Source organism: Sardina pilchardus, chromosome 11, assembly GCF_963854185.1.
Source record: "Sardina pilchardus chromosome 11, fSarPil1.1, whole genome shotgun sequence".
In the NCBI taxonomy this organism is placed as follows: domain Eukaryota; kingdom Metazoa; phylum Chordata; class Actinopteri; order Clupeiformes; family Clupeidae; genus Sardina; species Sardina pilchardus.
This window is the reverse complement of record NC_085004.1, coordinates 25207911-25227252: the sequence shown is the minus strand read 5'-3', so window position 1 is coordinate 25227252 and position 19342 is coordinate 25207911. Positions and strand designations below refer to the sequence as shown.

The 19342-nt window shown below is 48.4% G+C and overlaps 1 protein-coding gene across 1 annotated transcript in view; it reads left to right on the top strand.

Moving 5' to 3' along the window:
• The first annotated feature begins 2638 nt into the window (after window positions 1–2638).
• nkd1 (NKD inhibitor of WNT signaling pathway 1) overlaps window positions 2639–19342 on the top strand; it is a 32006-nt gene continuing 15302 nt past the window's right edge. The window contains exons 1-3 of the mRNA XM_062549341.1: window positions 2639–2843; window positions 2966–2998; window positions 3213–3349. Of these exons, the coding sequence (XP_062405325.1) occupies window positions 2819–2843; window positions 2966–2998; window positions 3213–3349 (195 nt within the window). The 5' untranslated portion in view covers window positions 2639–2818. The remainder of the gene's footprint in view (window positions 2844–2965; window positions 2999–3212; window positions 3350–19342) is intronic.

Sequence of the window (19342 nt, the reverse complement as noted above, 5' to 3'; positions counted from 1 at the left end):
TTGTTACAGGGACATAAACACTGACAAACCATTAGATCCCCCCCCCCCCCTCCAGTTGCAGAGCACTGAATGTATTCCTTTTATGCCCGTTGCCACGGAGAACAAGGAACCTTTACAGCGGAATGCATCTCCGGGGCAGGCCACCAAGGCAGGTGCTCCAGGAAGTCAGCCCCATGCACAGACAGGCAGGCAGGTGTCTGTTTTAGACAGTTAGACAGAGCACCTCGCATATGGCCGTTCGGGTCTCTTGAAAACATTATAATTACACTCTCCTTTTTTTAGGCTCATTTAAACCACACAAAAGTTTGTCTTTGTGGGCAAATTCAGTGAGTTTGATCCCTATAAGGGAGGATAAAGGAGATGGGAGGAGTATGTCAAAATGTGTTGCTGTGCCTTCTTCTTCTTCTTGCCTTCATCTGCAGACAGATTTAGGGTGATGATGGTGGCGGACCATGTTTGTGGCAGAAGCTGAGGATGACTGGTGATGCATTTGATGGAATGCTGGTGCAACTTCCCTACTCCCCCCTCCGCCACCACCATCACCCCCCCCCCCCCCCCCACCCTCTCCTTCCCCCATTTCCACCTCCTCCTTCCCAAGCATCAAAGGCGAAGCTGGGAAATAGGGCCCGCAAAGCCATCTCTCCATTGGCCTCTTCAAAGGACAGGAAGTGTGTCAAAGGGACAGGGCCTTCTTTTTCCCAGCAAACACGGCCGAGTGGCAATAATAACAAACTCATCTGCGTGTCTGCGGCGGGGAAGTTCAAAGCGGCCTTCGTGATTCCTCTGGTGCGGCGCGCGGCGATGGGCTCAGGATGTGGAAGCAGGCTGCTGAGCAGAGGCACACTGGGATGGGGGGGGGGGGGGGGTTTATGCGCGCTGTGCCACACTGCCCAGTGCCCGCCTTTAAACGGCGGCGGACCCGTGTCTTAAGTCGGCAGCCACAAATGTCTTTAGACAGCATGACCCCCCCGACACTGTCTTTGATATGGCGGAATCCTGTGTTGACATCAACACAGCTCCGTTGACCTCTGACTTATTTCACCACTGCCAGCTCTGGGATCTTTGAGGTGTGAGAGTGGCTAGACTGCTGGCTCAGCAGACCTAGAATGCAAAAAAAAAAAACTGCAAAAAAAACAACAACCAGGTCATGGCAGTCACATCAAAACTGCACACAGGGCATGCTGTGGTCTCCTGATTTCCCTCCCTCTCCCTCTCTGTCACCAGGCAGCCTCACCTAGGAAACTGGTCTAGCACTCAAAGCTAGCGCGCTCAAAGCTAACGCAGGAGCGGCATGCCAGGCTGTGAGAGTGGACCTCCCATGTGGGACTACTCCCACAGGTCTGTTCAAGCTTGGCTGGAGCTGAATGCACAGGCAGCCACACAGGGTTCAGAGAAACCAGAGAGAGAGAGAGAGAGAGAGAGAGAGAGAGAGAGAGAGAGAGAAAGAGAGGGCGGGAGACCTTGTACTATGTCCCTGTGCGCCACAGTGTCAACCACCAGCGCTATCTCCCTCCCCGATCTGTAGACTGATGTCCACAGGGACGAGTGAGCCTCTCTCTCTCTACAGCGAGACCGTGTCGGAGGAGCGGCTGCAGTTAACTGACTCAAGTGAGTTTTTGGCTGCCTGTAGATGTGCTTACACAGGCCAACGCCAGTGATATTATCTGCTGCTGCTGCTGCTGTTGCTGCTGCAGTGCTTTGTGGGTTTCTGGTAATAGGGGGCCTGGTTCAGGGTTGGTGGAGAGAGAGGAGGGCATGGAAGCCTATAGCCTCAGAGCTGTAGGGTATGGTAGCCACAGGTGTCTGCTTCTAGGACTGACCAGGAATGTAAAATGTCAACATAGTCTTGACCATCAGGCCTGTTTATAATTGAAGGTCCGTTAGAATGAAGTCTAGTGAGAAATGCCCGATGCAAATGGAATTTGCAGTTCCTTGCATAATTTCTGGGAAAACTATATTATATATAATAGTGCACACATTTACTTTGCAGATTCTACTATTTTGTTTTTTTGAGATCACTGCATTGATTTAGAAATAAATCACATTGTATGATCTTAAATAGTAGATCAAATTGAGGTCATTTTTATAACAAAAAGGAGACAAAATAAAAATGTCTCTGTTCTCCACTACGAATAAGGATAGCATATTAAAGAGCCAACTGAAAGCACTCCAATCAAATACCATTCATCTCTGGTCATGTATCAAAATTCAACATTTTGTCCACACAAGAAAGCAAAACTTTCCCTTAGTAGTCTTTGGCTGATTTATATGCCGCCTTCGCCCTCAACAGTAAATCTTCATTAAAAGAGCGATCAAGAAAGAAGACATGATTGAAACCTCGGTTGCATTTGAATGCAAATGACTACCACAGTAGTTTTGCATTTTGCTTTAAATTGACAGAGCTGGGGATCTTTAAAGGCAGTTGCTTTGCGCCCCGCTCCCTGCTTTCGCCCAGTTGTCTCCCTCTGAATATGGCGTGTGGGGGCTGCTCTCTTTATATTTGGAGACTCCAAAAGAATCTCGACTCGCTTTCATGTGCCGCCACGGACCAATAAAACACAGCGAGCCTGCCCGTGAGTTGTCTAATCTCGGGCGAGGTGTCAATCATGTTCCTTCAGTGGTTGAAGTGCGGGTTTTGGTAACCGCCTCCTCTCCACTTGGAAGGGAGACGGGAGGAAGAGCTTCGCTCGGATCAAAGACAGCATAGCCCTGTCGCCGTAGGATGTACTGAGCGCGTTGCCTGCCTTACTTACGGACGATTGTAAAATCTGGATTACTATAAATCGGATGGTTTTCCATTGTAACCCGATGCAGAGAAATGGGTAAACTTCATTCGAAACATGGTAAGGTCAACCGTTTTTAATTACATATGCACAAAGTAGTCTAAAATCTCGTTTCCCGAGTTCTTTGGAGTAATAGCTCACCTCTCCTCTTTCTCTGTCTTTCTCTTATTTGGCACGAAAAGCTGCAATTTGTAAACCAAGGGAGAGCCCGGAAGGTGAGTGTACTTTATTGAATGCATTGTTTGAATTTGAGAGCATATGTAAAATCATTTATGTACCTTAATCTACGCGAAATTCCTCTTGACGACTGCAAATCTTGCGGACCATTGAGCATGTTGAGCGTGGTAACATTGGCAAAGCGGTGAATGAAACACATTAAAGTCATTTCATTATTACAATGTTACAATGTCTTCTTCTTCTTTCTCTTAGGTGACAGTTTCGTAGTTAATGCCTGTTTAGCAAGAAAAGGGATCGATGATTGGATCGTTAAACAGAAGTATTACTGCACGGGCTCAAGACTTGAACAAGACTGTCACCATAAAAGTACCTGCGGGCTGTCTGGTCGGGTAAGTGAATACGGTGTTTAGTTGATCAAATTGTTTGTCTTGCATGTACGTTTTCGAAGTCGTTCACTTTGGAAGTGTACGCTGCATGCGTATACCTTCGGTGAAGTTTTCAAGAAGAAAGTTTAGTCCTCTGGTCTGTTCCAAATTTTTGGTGAAGCTTGTCGGTGCGGATTGTTATGGGCTAAAGTTTTTTTTTAGAGGTCTTTGATTGCAGTTTGGAAATTAAACAGAATCAGCACAATATTGTTTTCCATGCCTGAAGTTTTAAGAGGTTTGAGACTGCGTGGCGCAATAGTCCTCAAAAAAGATGATCCCTCTTTGAAGTTCTGAAGTTGTTCTAATTAGATGCATCAGATTAATTATTAATCTTTATATAGTCTATTTATTACTGATTAACAGTGACGCAAAAATACTTCCTCATTTTGTTGTCCTAATTAGTCCAAATGACGCTGGAAGCCGTTTTCCCGCTTTGTTTCTAAACAATTGCGCTTTGCCACGCCATGAGGTGTAAATGAATTAACATTACGCAAAAATATTGGCGTTGCAACTGTAATATTATCCGTTAGGATTCCGTCTTTGTGTCGACAGATTATTTCACGACTTCGAACAACGTGCAAGAAAGGAGTTATTCAATTCTCTGTGCCTCATTAGACTTTTAGAAGTCTGACTTTTCTGAAAGGGTTGGTTCAGTGGTGATTAGCAATGAAGTTTTGGAATACACGTATGCCTTGCACATAATGGTGGCTTTTTAATGGTTGCCAGGAAGATTTCCTTTGTAATTGCAAATGATCTCTTTGAAGCTGGAGGTGAGGGATTATTGTTTATTCTTGCTGAATGGTAAAGTGTGGTTGCAAATTATAAACAGACAGGCATAGTGAAAGCACGGCACTATGCTTGAGATGTGTATTCTACTGAAGCGAATAGCCAGTATAGTTAACATGTTCTCACAACTCCTTTCCCCACATATGATAGATGTTACAGCCTAAGAATTTGGAGAGAGAGAGTACCAGAGAGGTTTTTTTCACCACATCCCTTGCATGGGGCTATTGGACTGTGCTGGGAACAAATGTGTCAAGCCCAGGAACAGATGCTAGGTTTTTCTTGAGGTAATACATCACGCCTGACTTGAAAGCATTACAGCCTGACAATCTGGTGACAGGGCTGCATTGTGAGTCTGAGGTCTGGGCTAGTAAAGGTCATGTCTGTTTCGTATTTGGCATCGTAGTAAACACATAGAGAGTGTTGTTGTTGTCGAGAGGCGAAATCCTCTGGAAACGCTTCAGAGAAACCTTAAGCCTCTTTTGGTTGGGGGGTTCGTCTCAAAAGCATTTTTTGAGGATTGAGAGCTCATCAGAAATCCACTAGGATGCTCAGCTCCAGTCCACTCAACCAGCAGGATGCCAAACCCATCTTTGCATCCTTTCAAGTGGTCACTGTTAAATGAGAGCATCAGTTACCTGTTCATGGGTAGAGGCATCTTGAGGCTGTGGAAGAGATTAAAAATAATCTGTGCAAGTCCAAATTTTGGATGGCTTTGCAAACAGATTTTTTTTTCCCCCATACCTAACTGGCATATTTCCATTGGCCTCTAAACTTGGGTGAAGGAACTGAATATGGCATACTTACTTTTCCAAATCTGATGTATTCATTCAAAAATAAATTCAGCGTGTCTCGCTGGAGAAGTGGAGAATGCTATGAGGAAGTAAAAGTAAGCTGTCTAGAGGACGCCTTTGATATACTGAACAGGAAGTGAGAATTACTGGAAGGAATTTGGAGTGAATGCCTCTGGACCAAAGTACATGAAAATATGTTCTTTGGTCCATTTCCCCCTTCATGCTATCGTTTTATTATTGACAGCATTTGAACACACTGTTCTCTCAGTTTGGACACAATTGGTTGTATTAATTGAGATGGTTTCAACCAAATATTCTTTGGTTTCAACTGATGTAGTGGTCTGGAGATGTAGCACACATAAACAATTTCTTTGTTTAGGTTATCAGATTAAAGGCCTATTCTTTTAGGACATAAACACTGAGCACTATAGAAGTGATCAGATTCTGCTAATTGATTCAGCATCTTATCCACTTGAAGCAAAATGTGTTTTGAAAGATTTGAGCATGTATTTGTTCATCTCATGGAGTGCTCAGAGGACATCAGGACAATTTAGGATCTCATTTTCAGTGTAAGGTCCAATGGCGGCTGCCTCCATGCAGTTAGCCCTGAGAGTGACCTCAGTGGTGAGTCCTCTGGACTCAAGGGCGTGACGATGAGGACCTTTCTCTGAAAGGGGTGGGAGTCTTTTGTGCGGCGTTTGTTCGTTTCCCAGATGGTGTGAAGTGAGATTTTGGCGAGGGCGGAAAAGAAACCCTGTCGAAGGAGCTGGACCGTTTCAACAATTTGGACTCGGAGGAGCTCTGTTTTATAAATAATTGAATTCTATGTGCCTAATGGCTTTCCCAGCACTGCAGGGAAAATGAATAAAATAGGACAGAAGGTGTTCTGGACATAAATATTTATTTGGGTATTTTTCCCTCTTGTCTTGCTCGAAACAAAGTGGCTGTATCCCTGAATATTTCATTGAATTATGGTACCTTGAAGCAGTTCTGGGGCGGGTTTTCTTTTTTCTACTTTTGTTTGGCACAGTTTGGAGAATTTTTCAGGACTTTCTAGATATTTGGAAGAGCATCTTGTGTGTTTATTATTAATGTCACTCTGTCTGAAGCAGCAGAAGAGCAAGACCTTCTGCTTTCTCAAATCCTTTATATTTTTCCACCCACATTTGATATGGATTGCTCTGGTGGAGTGGGCCTTTGAAACTAATAACACCAGCATGCGAATTTGAACCGTAATATTTTAAGAGCTGTCCATGTTATGGAGCATACCTGGTGAGATAGTTATTTATAACTGTTGTTCCATGGTACCCCCGAGCTGAATGGGGGTCCTTCAGAATGTGGGTTAGATGGTGGTGACAGTGGGGAGCCTGGGCCTGGAATCCTTTTGATCTGAGCCTCCCTTCTCAGTGGTCCTGAAAGGGTACCATGATGGCTGTGGTGTGTGTGGTGTGTGTGTGTGTGTGTGTGTGTGTGTGTGTGTGTGTGTGTGTGTGTGTGTGTGTGTGTGTGTGTGTGTGTGTGTGTGTGTGTGTGTGTGTGTGTGTGTGTGTGTGTGAGAAAGTGAGTGAGAGAGAGAGAGACTTTGAGTGTGTGTGTGTGTGTGAGAGAGAGAGAGAGAGTGAGAGAGAAGAGAGGGAAAACACTTTTATGGAAAGTGTGTTTGTTTTACATAACTGATTACATTAGCGAGCTTGTTTTCATTAGCACCCCTTGAATGGAATTGTGTGAGGCTGTAAGTGGTGGGTGAGCTGAGCTGAGCTCGTCTGAGGCGGCTGGGGATGAGTGGAGAGCAGAGCTGGCGCGGGCCCCCTGAACGATCACTCTTGCTGGGATTAGCACTCTTGAAGTCCCCCTCAGAGACCCAGCCGGGGTTTGGATGTTTGGAGGTTACACTTCAGCTAATCCACTACCGCTGAGGTGGTCACATTTGTCCAATCATGATCCTTTTGACACTGCTTGTCTGTTCTCTCATACCTCCCAAGGAGTTCTGTGTGTGCCCCTGTGCGTTTTTTTTTTTTTAGTGAAAGCAAAACATTCAACATATGTTGAGAATCATTTTTATCTTCTTAGCTTTGGTGCAGCATTGTCTGGCTTTGCCATGTCACCCCCACAGAACCCCCATTTTTATTCGCCCCTCTGTCCCTTCTCTCTGCCTCCCATCTGTTTCTTGCGTTTACCCTGCGGCTTCCCTGGTTGTTCTTGATGAAATGAGACTGCATTGGAAATGGGCTGGGGAGTAGGCGTAGTGCCGTTTGACAACCCCCTCCACCCCCACCCCCATCATTCAAACACCCCCTTCAAGTGTGGTAAATAGTGGGCCCCCACTCCAGCTCACTCTACAGGAGTTCCCGGGTCTTGCCCCCCCCCCCCCCCCCCCCCTCCATTTTTTTTTCAAGAAAAAGGGCTCCCATCTTAACGGTGCACAAAACAGGCACAGGCAGAAAAAAGAAAGAAAGCCTGAAAGATGGCCGACGACAGGCATAGTGCTCGGATTGAATCGCAGCGGAACTGCCTGTGCCACCACCCGTGTGGCTCTCACCAGGTGGCTGTGCCCTCACACACAGAAGCCTCAGAACTTTCAGGAAACTCTACAGTCGCAATCACAAGAAAGAAACTCAGCGAGTTCTGCAAAGTATTTTTTGTTTCTCTCTCTCTCTCTCTTTCCGTGCTCTACCTTCTTCTTAAAGCACTAGCCCCACTCCTCCCCTCCCCTCATACACACACACAGTGACTTATTTCTTTGCCTTCAAAAAAGCAAGGGGTCTTGTTGTGAGAGTGAATGCTCCTTTAAATTCAAGCTTCATGCCTCCCGTGCTCTCTTTTCCCCCTTTCCCTCTCTTTCTCTTTCCCTCTCTCTCTCTCTCTTTCTCTTTCTCTGTCCCTTAATATTTCCCACCAGCTGCCCTCCTGTGCTCGCTGTGTCATTTGCCCCTCTCCCACAATGCTCTGCTCCTCTCCGCTCCCCTGGGAGACGGCTGTTGTCGCTCGCTTTGAAGAGGCTGGGAGAAGTTTGTCGTTGTGTTTCTGCGAGAAGAAAGGTCTCGTCCCCAGAGAACCCAAGGGCCACAGCACCTGGCCAGAGAGGGCCTCTGATAGTTTCCCATGAGAGCCAGGGGGGTAAAGGAAGTCTTGAGTTTATGTAGCTGCAGGACTGGAGGAAGGGGGTAATGGGGGTAGGGGGTAGGGGTTGGGGGGGGGGGGGGGGGGTAAGTACAGGTGGCGCATATGTCACCTCTCATATCATATATCCCTTAATGGTGGGAGGGACGGTAATGACTTAAAGGGGGGGCGAAATCCAGATGCATGCACACATCTCCCTTAAGGATTGTTAGGTGGGGGGGGGGGGGGGGGGGGGGGGGGTAGTGTGGGAAAGTTGGGCTGAGAGCGTGCTCTGAGTGGGACGGAGTGTCAGTTTGCCCCCATTGGCTGTGTGCGCCAGCATGTCAACAGGAAGTGCCCCGATCGCTTGGTGTAAGTGATCTGGCACCTCCGAGTCTAATGCATGCCCGCAGTCTGTGAGTCTTCTGTAATCTAGAGATGATGGACCTCTCTCTATGCTCTACTTTGAAGGCATATGTGTGTGTGTGTGTGTGTGTGTGTGTGTGTGTGTGTGTGGGTGTGTGTGTGTGTGTGTGTGTGTGTGTGTGTGTGTGTGTGTGTGTGTGTGTGTGTATTTTTGTGTGTGAGAGCAGAAGAGTAGTTATTCTAGTTATGGGTGGTTTTGTGTGTGTGTGTGTGTATGTGTGTGGGGGTGTGTGGTGGGGGTGTATTGCAGGGAACTGCTGTGGCGCCTGTGTGCGTGTGTGTGAGAGGGTGCCGTGTGTCTATGGCTTTAGCTGTCCGGATGCGCTCCGGAGATCAAAGCCGTCCCCTGGAATGCGCACTGAATCCCTGGGGATTAGCAGTTGAGATTTTGGCTTTGTTTTCCAAATATCTGCTCACTGTGGAGCAATGGATAGCTGAGGATCATTTCAAAGAGTTTCTCCCTCTTTCATGATGGTTTCACTGAAGTGTTTCTTGAAGGCAAAATTTTTTTTGTTGTTGTTGCTCTCATTGACTTTTAAATGCAAATTTAAGTTAAATCACGACATCAAGTCTAAATGAATTGCTGGGGCTTTTATTATTGCTAACATGGGTTAAAATATTCCTTCCCAGACATCTTTGGATTGATGGGTTTGTGCATATTAAGTATGTTCAAGTCCTAATTAGCACATTATCTATCTAAATATAGCGTTAATCAACCTAACATAATCATGCTGTTTCTTTATCCCTTTGATGTGATGTGTGTGTGTGTGTGTGTGTGAGCGCGTGTGCACGCAAGTGTGTGTGTGTGTGTGTGTGTGTGTGTGAGAGAGAGTACATTTGTGCAAGTCTTTCCTTTGTGCTGGTTCTATCTGTGCTGCATGTTCTTTAGACTTTGAATGTGGTTTGAGAGTGTGGAGGAAAATGCAAGATCAGGGATATCACAATAAGCAAGAGGGCTCATGACACATTGCTGTTGCATTGCTGATACGTTGTGAATGTGCCTTCAGCGGCAGCGCAAGGCACTGTTTCTGAATGTGAGCGGCAGCTCTTACCACTCTGCACTTGACCATAATCCCAGACTTAGACGTAGGTTTTGTAAGTACATATTATCAACGCGTCATCTTTCATCCTTACTGGATAATATTTTGCCGTGAAATCAGTAGCATAATTATGGTGTAATAAAGAATATGTAATAGAAAAAGTGACAAAGCTATCCCTTACTCATGCATAAAATGTGTGGTCTGTGCATATGGCAAATGGTTAAGGAGAGTAATATGAAGATTTATGTGCAGTGACTTTCCATGTTCTGCTTTATCATATCTGTGTTCCTACCAAAATGGTGTTATTCAAACTTGTGAATAAAGTGAGTGTGGTGGGTCACCTCCTTAGTGGAGTAGTCCTCTACCAGACACGTGGCTAGATGAGGGGTAGAGGAGGTCAGGGTGCTTCTGGTATGGTTTTCCTTTTCTGGGCTTTCTGCTGGACATCAATGCATTACTAACCAGAGTTAGATTTCTGGAATAGAGTACCGAAGTGACGTGCTGTTTCCATGACTGCAATATCACTGGATCTAAACAAACATTGGAAGCGGCATCGACAGCATTGCATATAAACATGTACCATTGTTTCTACCTCATTCAATATTCTACCTTAATTGTTTTGAAATGTAGGCTATAGCCATTTAAACCTGTTTTACCGGCTAGGCAGCAGCTTAGCCACATAACACGGATTCTCTGTCAGGTATAATAGTAAACAAAATCCCAGCGGATATTTCACCAGTGTTTATCAAATGCTGACGGCTGTTAAGAGTGACTGTTTTTTTGCCTCAAAAATAAAGCCAAGTCACGTTCATGAATTTAAGGATTTCAACTGCGTGCTGTGAATATATCCATGTTCAATGCTGAAATTCCAGAGCCCTAGATATCTATCTCAGAGCCATATGTATCTACAGTATATGGCTCAGATCTATCTGTAAGGCTCTGTGAAATTCTATCCACAGAATTCCATGTTAAATGCTGGAATTCTACCCCGAGAGTTCCATAGTGAATGTCAGCCTCTCAGTCCCTCACCGCTAGTCTCGTGCCTGTCTAGCTATCTGAGGTAATGCAAGCAGAGCTAATTTTGCCCATGCACGTCGTCTGGGAAGTCAAGGCGCTGCGCCCGACAGTGACCTGTAATAGCACCTCCTGAAGCTTTAAACATCGGGTGAAGTGGCCATGACCGTGGGTCTGTTTTAAGCCCTGTTTGTGTGGACGGAGGATGTGGTCTTGAATAAACAGTGCTCAGGGGATCATTGTGCCCCTCCTCGCCACGTCCGTCTGCCTTTTTCCTGCCGGCGCCGCGGCCCTGAGGTGTGGCGGCGGGGCGCCTCGTTCCTTAAGGGGGATGTTTTCGGTAGACGCGTCCTCAGAACAGTGGAGCGCCGCGGCCAGAAGGATGACCCCCGTTGCTCGGGGTCCCGGGCCGTGTTTATTCCCCGGCACAGGTGCCACGTTCACCTCGTGACCTCTTGATGTGGCGGCAGCAGCAGCAGACTGGAGGTGGGAAGTGTGGGGTGGAGGTGGAGGTGTGTAGCACAGTCCCCCACCCCCCCACACCCCCACCAGTGCCCATCCTCTGTAGCACCAGTTGTGGGTTCAGCGGAAGGCTAACCGAAGCCACAGGCACAGGCATCTATCCCATTTCTGAGCTTTGACCATAACGGCGGCAGGCATGAACCTTGGCTTTGTGAACTTTGTCTTTCTTGTATAATGCTGGCTGCTTTATTTAGTCTTCGCGGCCACAAAACGTTTTGACTGCAGTAGTGACTTTAGGACCGAAATGGTCCAAAGGGCTACCGCTGCTGCTGGACGTTGGCTCTTGTGCTGCCACACCCCAGAGCTGGGGGCACAGGGCAGAACTGTGTGTGTGTGTGTGTGTGTGTGTGTGTGTGTGTGTGTGTGTGTGTGTGTGTGTGTGTGTCTGTGTCTGTGTATGTGTATGTATGTGTATGGGGTTTCTAATTAGAGCGTGGGGAGACATACAGGGAACAGAGACGCCATGGAGTTTATTCAGGTCACCTGAGGCCAAAAGTGTCGGTGCTCACGTGCATTACCCCTATACAATTATATAGTTGCTGTTTATAGTCTTGCAGATGGTTAAGGGGACTTTAAGGCTTCAGATTAGTGACGTTTGGAAGGTGTTGCTTGTAATTAAGCTTACCTACAATGACGTTCAAGTGCATGTTGATGTGAGATATTTAAACAATGGCTAGCCCTTTAGTATTCAAAAAATATATATGGTTTGGTGTGGTGGCCTGGGGACAGTCACTTGGCCATTCCAGAAGAGTCGATAGCCTGGTCGATTTCAAAGGTTTTTTTTTTCTTGTATATACGTATGGATTGGTGCCTGCGTTGGTTGAGAGAAACTATTAGAATGTCTTATTCAGAGCTTTTTGAAGTTGTGAAGTTCTTCCTCTCCTTTGTGCCTCCTTGGCAGTAGAACCTCAGAGTTACCAGCGAAACAGACTCGGATTGCCCGAAGGGAAAGAGCGTGAAGCAAACTGTGCGTGCTGATTCATTTTTGATGCTTCAAAGCTGTTCCTTCTGCATGGCGTCTGAGCGATTGTACCAGTTTTTTTTTTTCTTCACACATGTGCTTATGCACTACTTGTGGTTTATCTCATTAAAATAGGAACAGAGTAGTTTGGCAAAGTAATTCAGCACCCACCCACTTCTGTAATTTTAAGCCTAGGCTGATGCAGTTGCGATCTTGCATTGATTTCCTTGTGTTTCACTTGGTGTTTGATGGCAACTTGCGTTATTCTTCTTATAGACAGATTAAAGGGGATCATAGGAATGCCACAGTTTGGACTGTGAAATTAGTCATTACGGATAAAGTTCAGAACAGTGACTACAGTTGCCTGAGAGCCTATGGGAAAAGAGTCCAGCTAGTCAGGGGAGCAACAGAACATACACATACACACACACACACACACACACACACACACACACACACACACACACACACACACACACACATACACACGTACACACACAGACACGGTTGCAGTATGTTAGAGACTCATGCTGCCCAGCAGCTATGAATCGGTTAGTTGAGAAATGGCCCTGAAAATGCCGTTCCACACATCAATCTGTCATGCCTTTCACGCTGCATTCATTTGAAGTTGATGTCATTATGGCCTTGATCTATATTTATGCCCCCTTTTAAAAACTATTTTACACCTGATGTTTTTGATGGGAGTCGCAATTATGTAATTACAGGAGGTGGAGCCGAGAAAAAAAGTATTCTAGGGTTTTCCGAGCCGGCGTGGACCGGTCGGCTCTCGGGCGCTCACAAGGCCTCTCTCTGTCCTCCGCCGAGCTCCACTGAGCCTCGGTTTGTCTCGCCGTTTGTGGGAACTGGGGTGTGTCAGGCTCGGCAAGTGCGTCTCGGCCGAGGGAGAGACCAGACGGCCCTCAAAGCCCTCAGTGTTTATGTCTGCGCGGCTCCGGCGAGCAGCTCGCTCGCTCGCTCGCCCCGCCGTCTGTCCTCATAGTGGACGCCTGATAAACTGACCGACCGTCCCGGTCGAGGCCCGCACCAGCCCTCTGGTTTCTGTACCCAGCTGTGGGGTTTCTTAGCCATGTCACATCAAAACCCTCCGGTGCCCCAGAATGGTGTGAAATGTTGGTGGAACGTTTTTTATATTTTGGTTTCTCCTGTTGGCTGGTCCAGCTGGTCTGGCACATCTGAAAAGGTCAAACATGTCTGAACACTGGACCTTGTGCTGCTGTGTGTGTTTTGGACATCTTACAGTCTCTTACTGTTTAGACATGATGATGTCCAGACGTACTGTAAGTGTTGCTAATGGCTACTGTAGTTGCTAGTTGTGTTAGCTCGTTGCTATCGAATCAGTCTCTTTGTCTTGTGTTTAGCTCAGTTCAGTTTAGTTTAGCTTCAACCAAATGTTGTTTTATAGACCAAGGGTCTTGCCAGGAAAGGGTTAACTTGACTTTGTGTCTTGAAGTCATCCAGAGGACACCCTGTTTGGCAGACTATCTCTCCATGTTTTTTACTGGTGAAAGGCTGAAGTGGCTGTCACTTTCACACACCCTCTGGGTAAAGCTCTTGACTAAGTGTCCCGTGCGGGGCGTCCGCAGCTTGCGACGGCTGCTCTCGCGGTGATTGGCGTCTGATCCGGCACATGTCTCCCAAACGCCTCCCTTCCCAGGACTGTCAGACTAATTACCCCCGAGTGTCTGGATTCATTCAGTCGGTCCCCCCCTACACCACCCTCTCCGACCAACCAATCACCCGACCAGCCACCCAGACGACGAACCAACCACAACCCGCTATCTGGACTATGTCCCACACACACACACACACACACAGTTCACTCATGTGTCTTACGAGGACTGCCTTCTCGGTGAACTCGTGAGATTGCCGTAAAGCTCTGTGATTTCCCGTGCGTAGGGAGAAGGATCTGATTGCAGCGGGTAACCCCACAGGCTGCTGAGGCATGAAGTGTTTGTGTGAAGTGCGTGAGTGTGTGTGTGTGTGTGTGTGTGTGTGTGTGTGTGTGTGTGTGTGTGTGTATGAGAGAGAGAGATTGAGAGAGGGGTGGGAGGTAGGGTTTGGAGATGGGGGTCACCCAGCCTACGGCTCTCTGAGCTCCCCATACGCTCCATACTTCTGAAGACAAACCTCCGCCGTGTTCAAAAAAGGCCTATAATGCAATGATTTGTTGCTCTTGGCCCGAGCAGGCGACCGGTAAATCAAGCCGGAGTTGACGGGCTGTCTCCGTGCCTTTTCTCAACCCCTCCTTTGTGTCCTCGGGGATCCCAGACTTCCCATGTGGGTTCATCGGCTGGCTGTGAACGAGCTGGAGAAGTCCACCTGGAGTTCATATTCGCCTGTAAGTCTTTCCATCCAAGGGACGTCAAACTACCATCAATTTCCCGAAACTTCCCCCTCCCCCCCAGCCTCTTCCTCTTGTACCTTTTTTTCCCCCATTCCGTTGACCATGTGAAGCCAAAGCTGATTTTTCTGTGTTGACATCTCGTCTACAAAGACAAACATCTGATAAACGTTAACGCCAGTAGACTCGGCGCACCTTTGCAGGCCAAGCCCAGTAAATACCTGCGTGTTTACCAGTGGACAGGCTGGGCAGTGTGCACTGTGTCCTCAGGGGGAGGGTTGTAAAGCGATTATCTTCGCAGGTGTAAAACTTTTGTAAATGGGTCATTAAAAATCCGAGCTCACTCTCGGAGCTGGGGAGGTGCACCGGGAGAGGTCTTGGGGAGATAAGCCCGAATCAGCATGTTTTCTGAAGTGCGGAGATGAGGGCTGTAAATCTGCACTAATATTCTACCGAGGCTGCGAGGATGCCGGCGCCTTTGATGTGGATGGAGTAATGTGACGAGCAATGTTTGCAATGTTAATCTCATGTGAAAAATTACTGGAGGCAGCGCACAATCGGGCCCATAAAAGCAAGCTATAACCACCGCATAAAGGGTAACACCAGGACAGCATTCTCCCCATACTCCCATTCTTATACACACACACACACACACACACACACACACACACACACACACACAAATACACAGCACCAAGATAGGCCCTTGTTAATGTGTGTTCCAGAAATAACCCACTCATGGCTTAGGCGATACAAAAAGCCAGAGTTTGCTGACGACACAGAAACGGGGCTGCAGGTGTCGTCTATTGAGAGGCCGCGGCCCATTGTCAGCCGCCAGGACTAGTATCCCTGGCATTGTGAAAGGCCCGTCTGTGTCTCTGGAGGCTCGCTGACCTGTCCGGTGAACTAGAGATAAGGATGTAAGCCCGCTGGTATGTGGAGGCCCCTCGCTCTGGCTCTCCCCTTCTCTTTTTTCCCCTCTGGTCCCGCCTTCTCTGTGCTTTCTCTCTCCCTCACTCTTTCTCTTTCTCTCTCTCTCTCTCTCTCTCTCTCTCTCTCTCTCTTTCTGTCCCCTGTTTCATTCTTTCTCGTTCTTGTCCACTATTGACATTAGTGGCTGGGGTGCTGACCACACAGCAACCCCCCACCGCCCCCCCTAATCATACGGGAGCTTCCTCTAAAGTCGGCCCCGACGACGGATCCCCCCGAGGGCCTCGGCGGTCGTTTCCTTCCTGGGGTTCAGGAAGACGAGTGGGTGTGCTGTGAGTGATTGCTGTCAGGGCCGGGGCCATGCAGTCTGTCTCCAGTCCGGCCACAGAGAGAAGGTGTCCCGCCGCCCCACCCCTGCCACCGCACCACCACACTGCAGCTACACATTACACCGCCCGGCTACTGTGTGTAGCGCGAGAGATAAGGCCCCCCGGCTGTTACCGTTAACGGGCTCGTCCGAAAGGCAAAGTTGGTGTCTTTGAAGTGAATGTGTTGATGATCAGATGGTCTTCTCTAGCGTGCTCATTTGGGAGTCGCTATCAGACACAGTTATGATTGCTTGATTTATTGCGCCCACTTCAGTAAAGAGGGTGTGGGCGGGTGTGTGGGCGTGTGTGTGTATGTGTGTGTGTGTGTATGTGTGTGTGTGTGTGCGCTACAGCGCTGCATAGGTATGTGTATTGGCACTCTCTGCACGTTGTCGTCAGCTTAGACGAAATCTAAAGCGCTGTGTAGCTTTAGACAATTGTGTGAGCATGCTGTGCATGACTAAGTCACGGTCCTAGACACGCGTGCAGTGCACACACACACACACACACATACACACACACACACACACAGAGAGAGACACACACATTCACACAACCTTTCAGTTGCTCAACCAAAGCTTCAGATATGGAAACATGTTACACAATAATTGGCTCAGTCTCCTCTCCACCCCTGAAGAAGAGCTGTCCCCTGCCAGGTTGGATATATGATTATCTGAGATCTTAATTTCATGGCTGCAAAACTCTCTGCCTTTGAAGCGACACAGTCTTCTCAATCTTCACCTACACCCACCGCCCCCAACCTCCCCAACACCCCCCCCCCCCCCCCCCCACACACACCCAACCCACCATTCCCCCTACGTCTGCAAGTCATCCCCTTTCAGGTCCCGTGGAGCCTTTATTTAAGCAACTGAGCAGTTCTCAGCTCTCACCTGCTGCATGGCTGGCTGGCTAGCGGCCTGTACGAGGCGCCAGTCACTTTGAAGAGGTCGAGTTGAGCGGCGGAGGCAGAGGCCGGGTTTTAACGGTGACTCCTGTTTTTCTCATTCCGTGCTCCCGGTGTGTGTGGGGTCAGGGGACTGCCTTCACCCCCCTCCCCCCTTCACACACACACACACACACGCACACACAAACAGACACACGCACACACACACACACACTCGCCAAGTTAAGACGACACCAGATGCCGATCCCCCAGAGCCCTGTGCTGTTTCTCATCTTACCCTGTTTATTGTGCTGGGGGAGGACTGGGGCTTTGGGCTGGGGTGGGCTGGGGTGGGGGAGGAGGTCTGGTGTTTCCTCTCTGGAGAGTCGACACTGGTAATGTTACCCCCTTAAGCAAGAACACAGACCCAAGTGAAAAAGAGAGAGGGATTTGGGCTTTTCGTCTGTGATTATGTTGATGTGTTGCTCCTCTGAGCTTGCGAGCCTTTGATTACTGTGCCGTGTGTGTGTGTATGTGTGTGTGTGTGTGTGTGTGTGTGTGTGTGACTCTGAGCGAGCAGTGTTCTTCTTTGTGAATTCTTCCTGTGGCCTTTGTTGTATTTCGAGATGACAATCTTGAGAAACTGTTCAGCAAGCTCTTTTGGCCTCCCCCCATGTGTGTGTGTGTGTGTGTGTGTGTGTGTGTGTGTGTGCGTCTGTTATTTTTCTTTGCAGCTTTGGAAACTTCATTTGGCCCTTGATTAAGGTCCCAGACACAGCACAGAGAGAACCTGGTACTCCCAGTCCACCCCACCCCCATTCCTCTCTGTCTTCCGCCCCTTTCATTTTCATAAGCGTTACTCAATGGCCTGTCTCGCCAGCTTTTTGGCACGCCGTGCTGTGTCTTTCTGCATGTGTGCAAGTGTGTGTGTGTGTGTGTGTGTGTGTGTGCGCGATGTGTGTGTGCGTGTCGAAGGTGTGTTGTCTCCAGAGTGGCGTGGCACGGCGTAGCGTGGTGCGGTGCGGTGTGGGCCGAGCGAAGTCAAGCGGGGCCAGCGCGGCGCTCCTTAATGAGATTTCTCCCGAGGCTTTGACCGCGCGCCAGCTCCACTGTCCCCGCGGCTCCAGGGGCCGGCCTGCCTCCGCGCAGCGCCTGGCGGCCGATCAGGTGGAGCTGTCGTCGGCTTCGTAAATTGTCGGCCTGTGTGGTGCGGTGTGTGTGTGTGTGTGTGTGTGTGTGTGTGTGTGTGTGTGTGTGTGCCAGTGAGAGAGAGATGTCGGATGGCGTAGATGACATGGAGTCTTGTGGGACTTTCCATAGCTGCACTTTTCTCAGGCGATTATGCACGCAAACGTACACACAGACGGGTGCAAACATGCAAACACACACTTGAATACCTGCTCCTACCTCAATGTGGGAACTCTCACTTTTGTTCGTTATGCACATTTTGGGTGGGGGAAGGATTGGCATTATGCTTTTTTTGACGGTAAAGACCCGGCACCTTGCCAGACCCAGACCAACCCAGACCAACACACACATACTGTACACACACACACACACACACACACACACACACACACACACACACACACACACACTTTCAAAGACACAAGCTTGGCACAGACTCGCGCAGGGAAGGAATGGGTTAAGCTGGATGGCCTGACGGCCTTTGGCAACAATAAGCTGCTGCTTGCCAGCCACCTGTCAGACCTAGATGCACTGGCGGCTTAAATCAAATCAAATCAAATCGCGCCTGTCGTGTACCAACTCACTCACACATACCCCCCCCCTCTCCCTGCCGGGGCCTCTGCACGTCAGGGCTTTAAATATTGTTCTTGGTAAATAGCACAACATTTCTCTGTCAGTCTCTCAGAGTTATATTCATGTGGATGCCGTCGACTGGGGTCGAGTCGCGTTTTTTTCGCTGCCAAGCCAAACAGGCTCAGGAGCTCGGTCCAGTACCGTTGCTGCGGACGCAATGCTGTAATGTGGCACGCCGTGTTCAGCAGGAATAAATCACTCTCTGTGAAGGAGCCTTAACAACTTAAAAACACACAGGGGCCTTGCAATCCCACTCCTTCAAGCCCTGAAGACACTCTGAAGGCCTTGGCTCCTGTTGAAAGTGATTTTTTCCCCTCTCTCTCTCTCTCTCCCTCTCTCTTGCGTGCGCTTGCTCGCTCTCTCTCTCTCCCAAACTTGGTTTCCACAGAACATTAAACATCATGTCTGGAAAATTGTTTTTGGTGTTCCCAAGTGTTGAAGGAAGGTGCTTGTTTATGTGCTAAAGGCCTTTAATGATGCTCCGAGACTTTCTAGCAGCAGCCAAAACCTCCAGCCGCGCTCGGAAAGTGACACCGCCACACCAGCTTCACCAAATAAAAAACAAAGCAGCATTAGCACAACAACAGTATCTCATAGTCTTTTTATTTTTAATGTTATTTATGGTATAATAAACTTTAAAAGCCCAGCATGTCTTTGACCATCCTGAAATCTTGTTATGGACTGTAGTTGTGTATGGAGAGAGGAACACGGGTGGAGCGGGACATAACGGTGCAGAGCGGCGTTCCCCTCGCCAGTGCTCTCCTGTGATGATCAAAGGCCTGCAGCACTTGGCCTTGTCTCTCACACTGTTTGCCTTGAGCTGCACTCCCTGTGCGACCTTTGACCCCTCGAGGGCACAGAGGTCCCGGGGGTTGGCCAGGCGATTGGCCCGTTTCCCACTGACACGAAAGGGGGTCGAGAGAAAGATGGTTCTGTTGGGGGTCAGCTGATGTG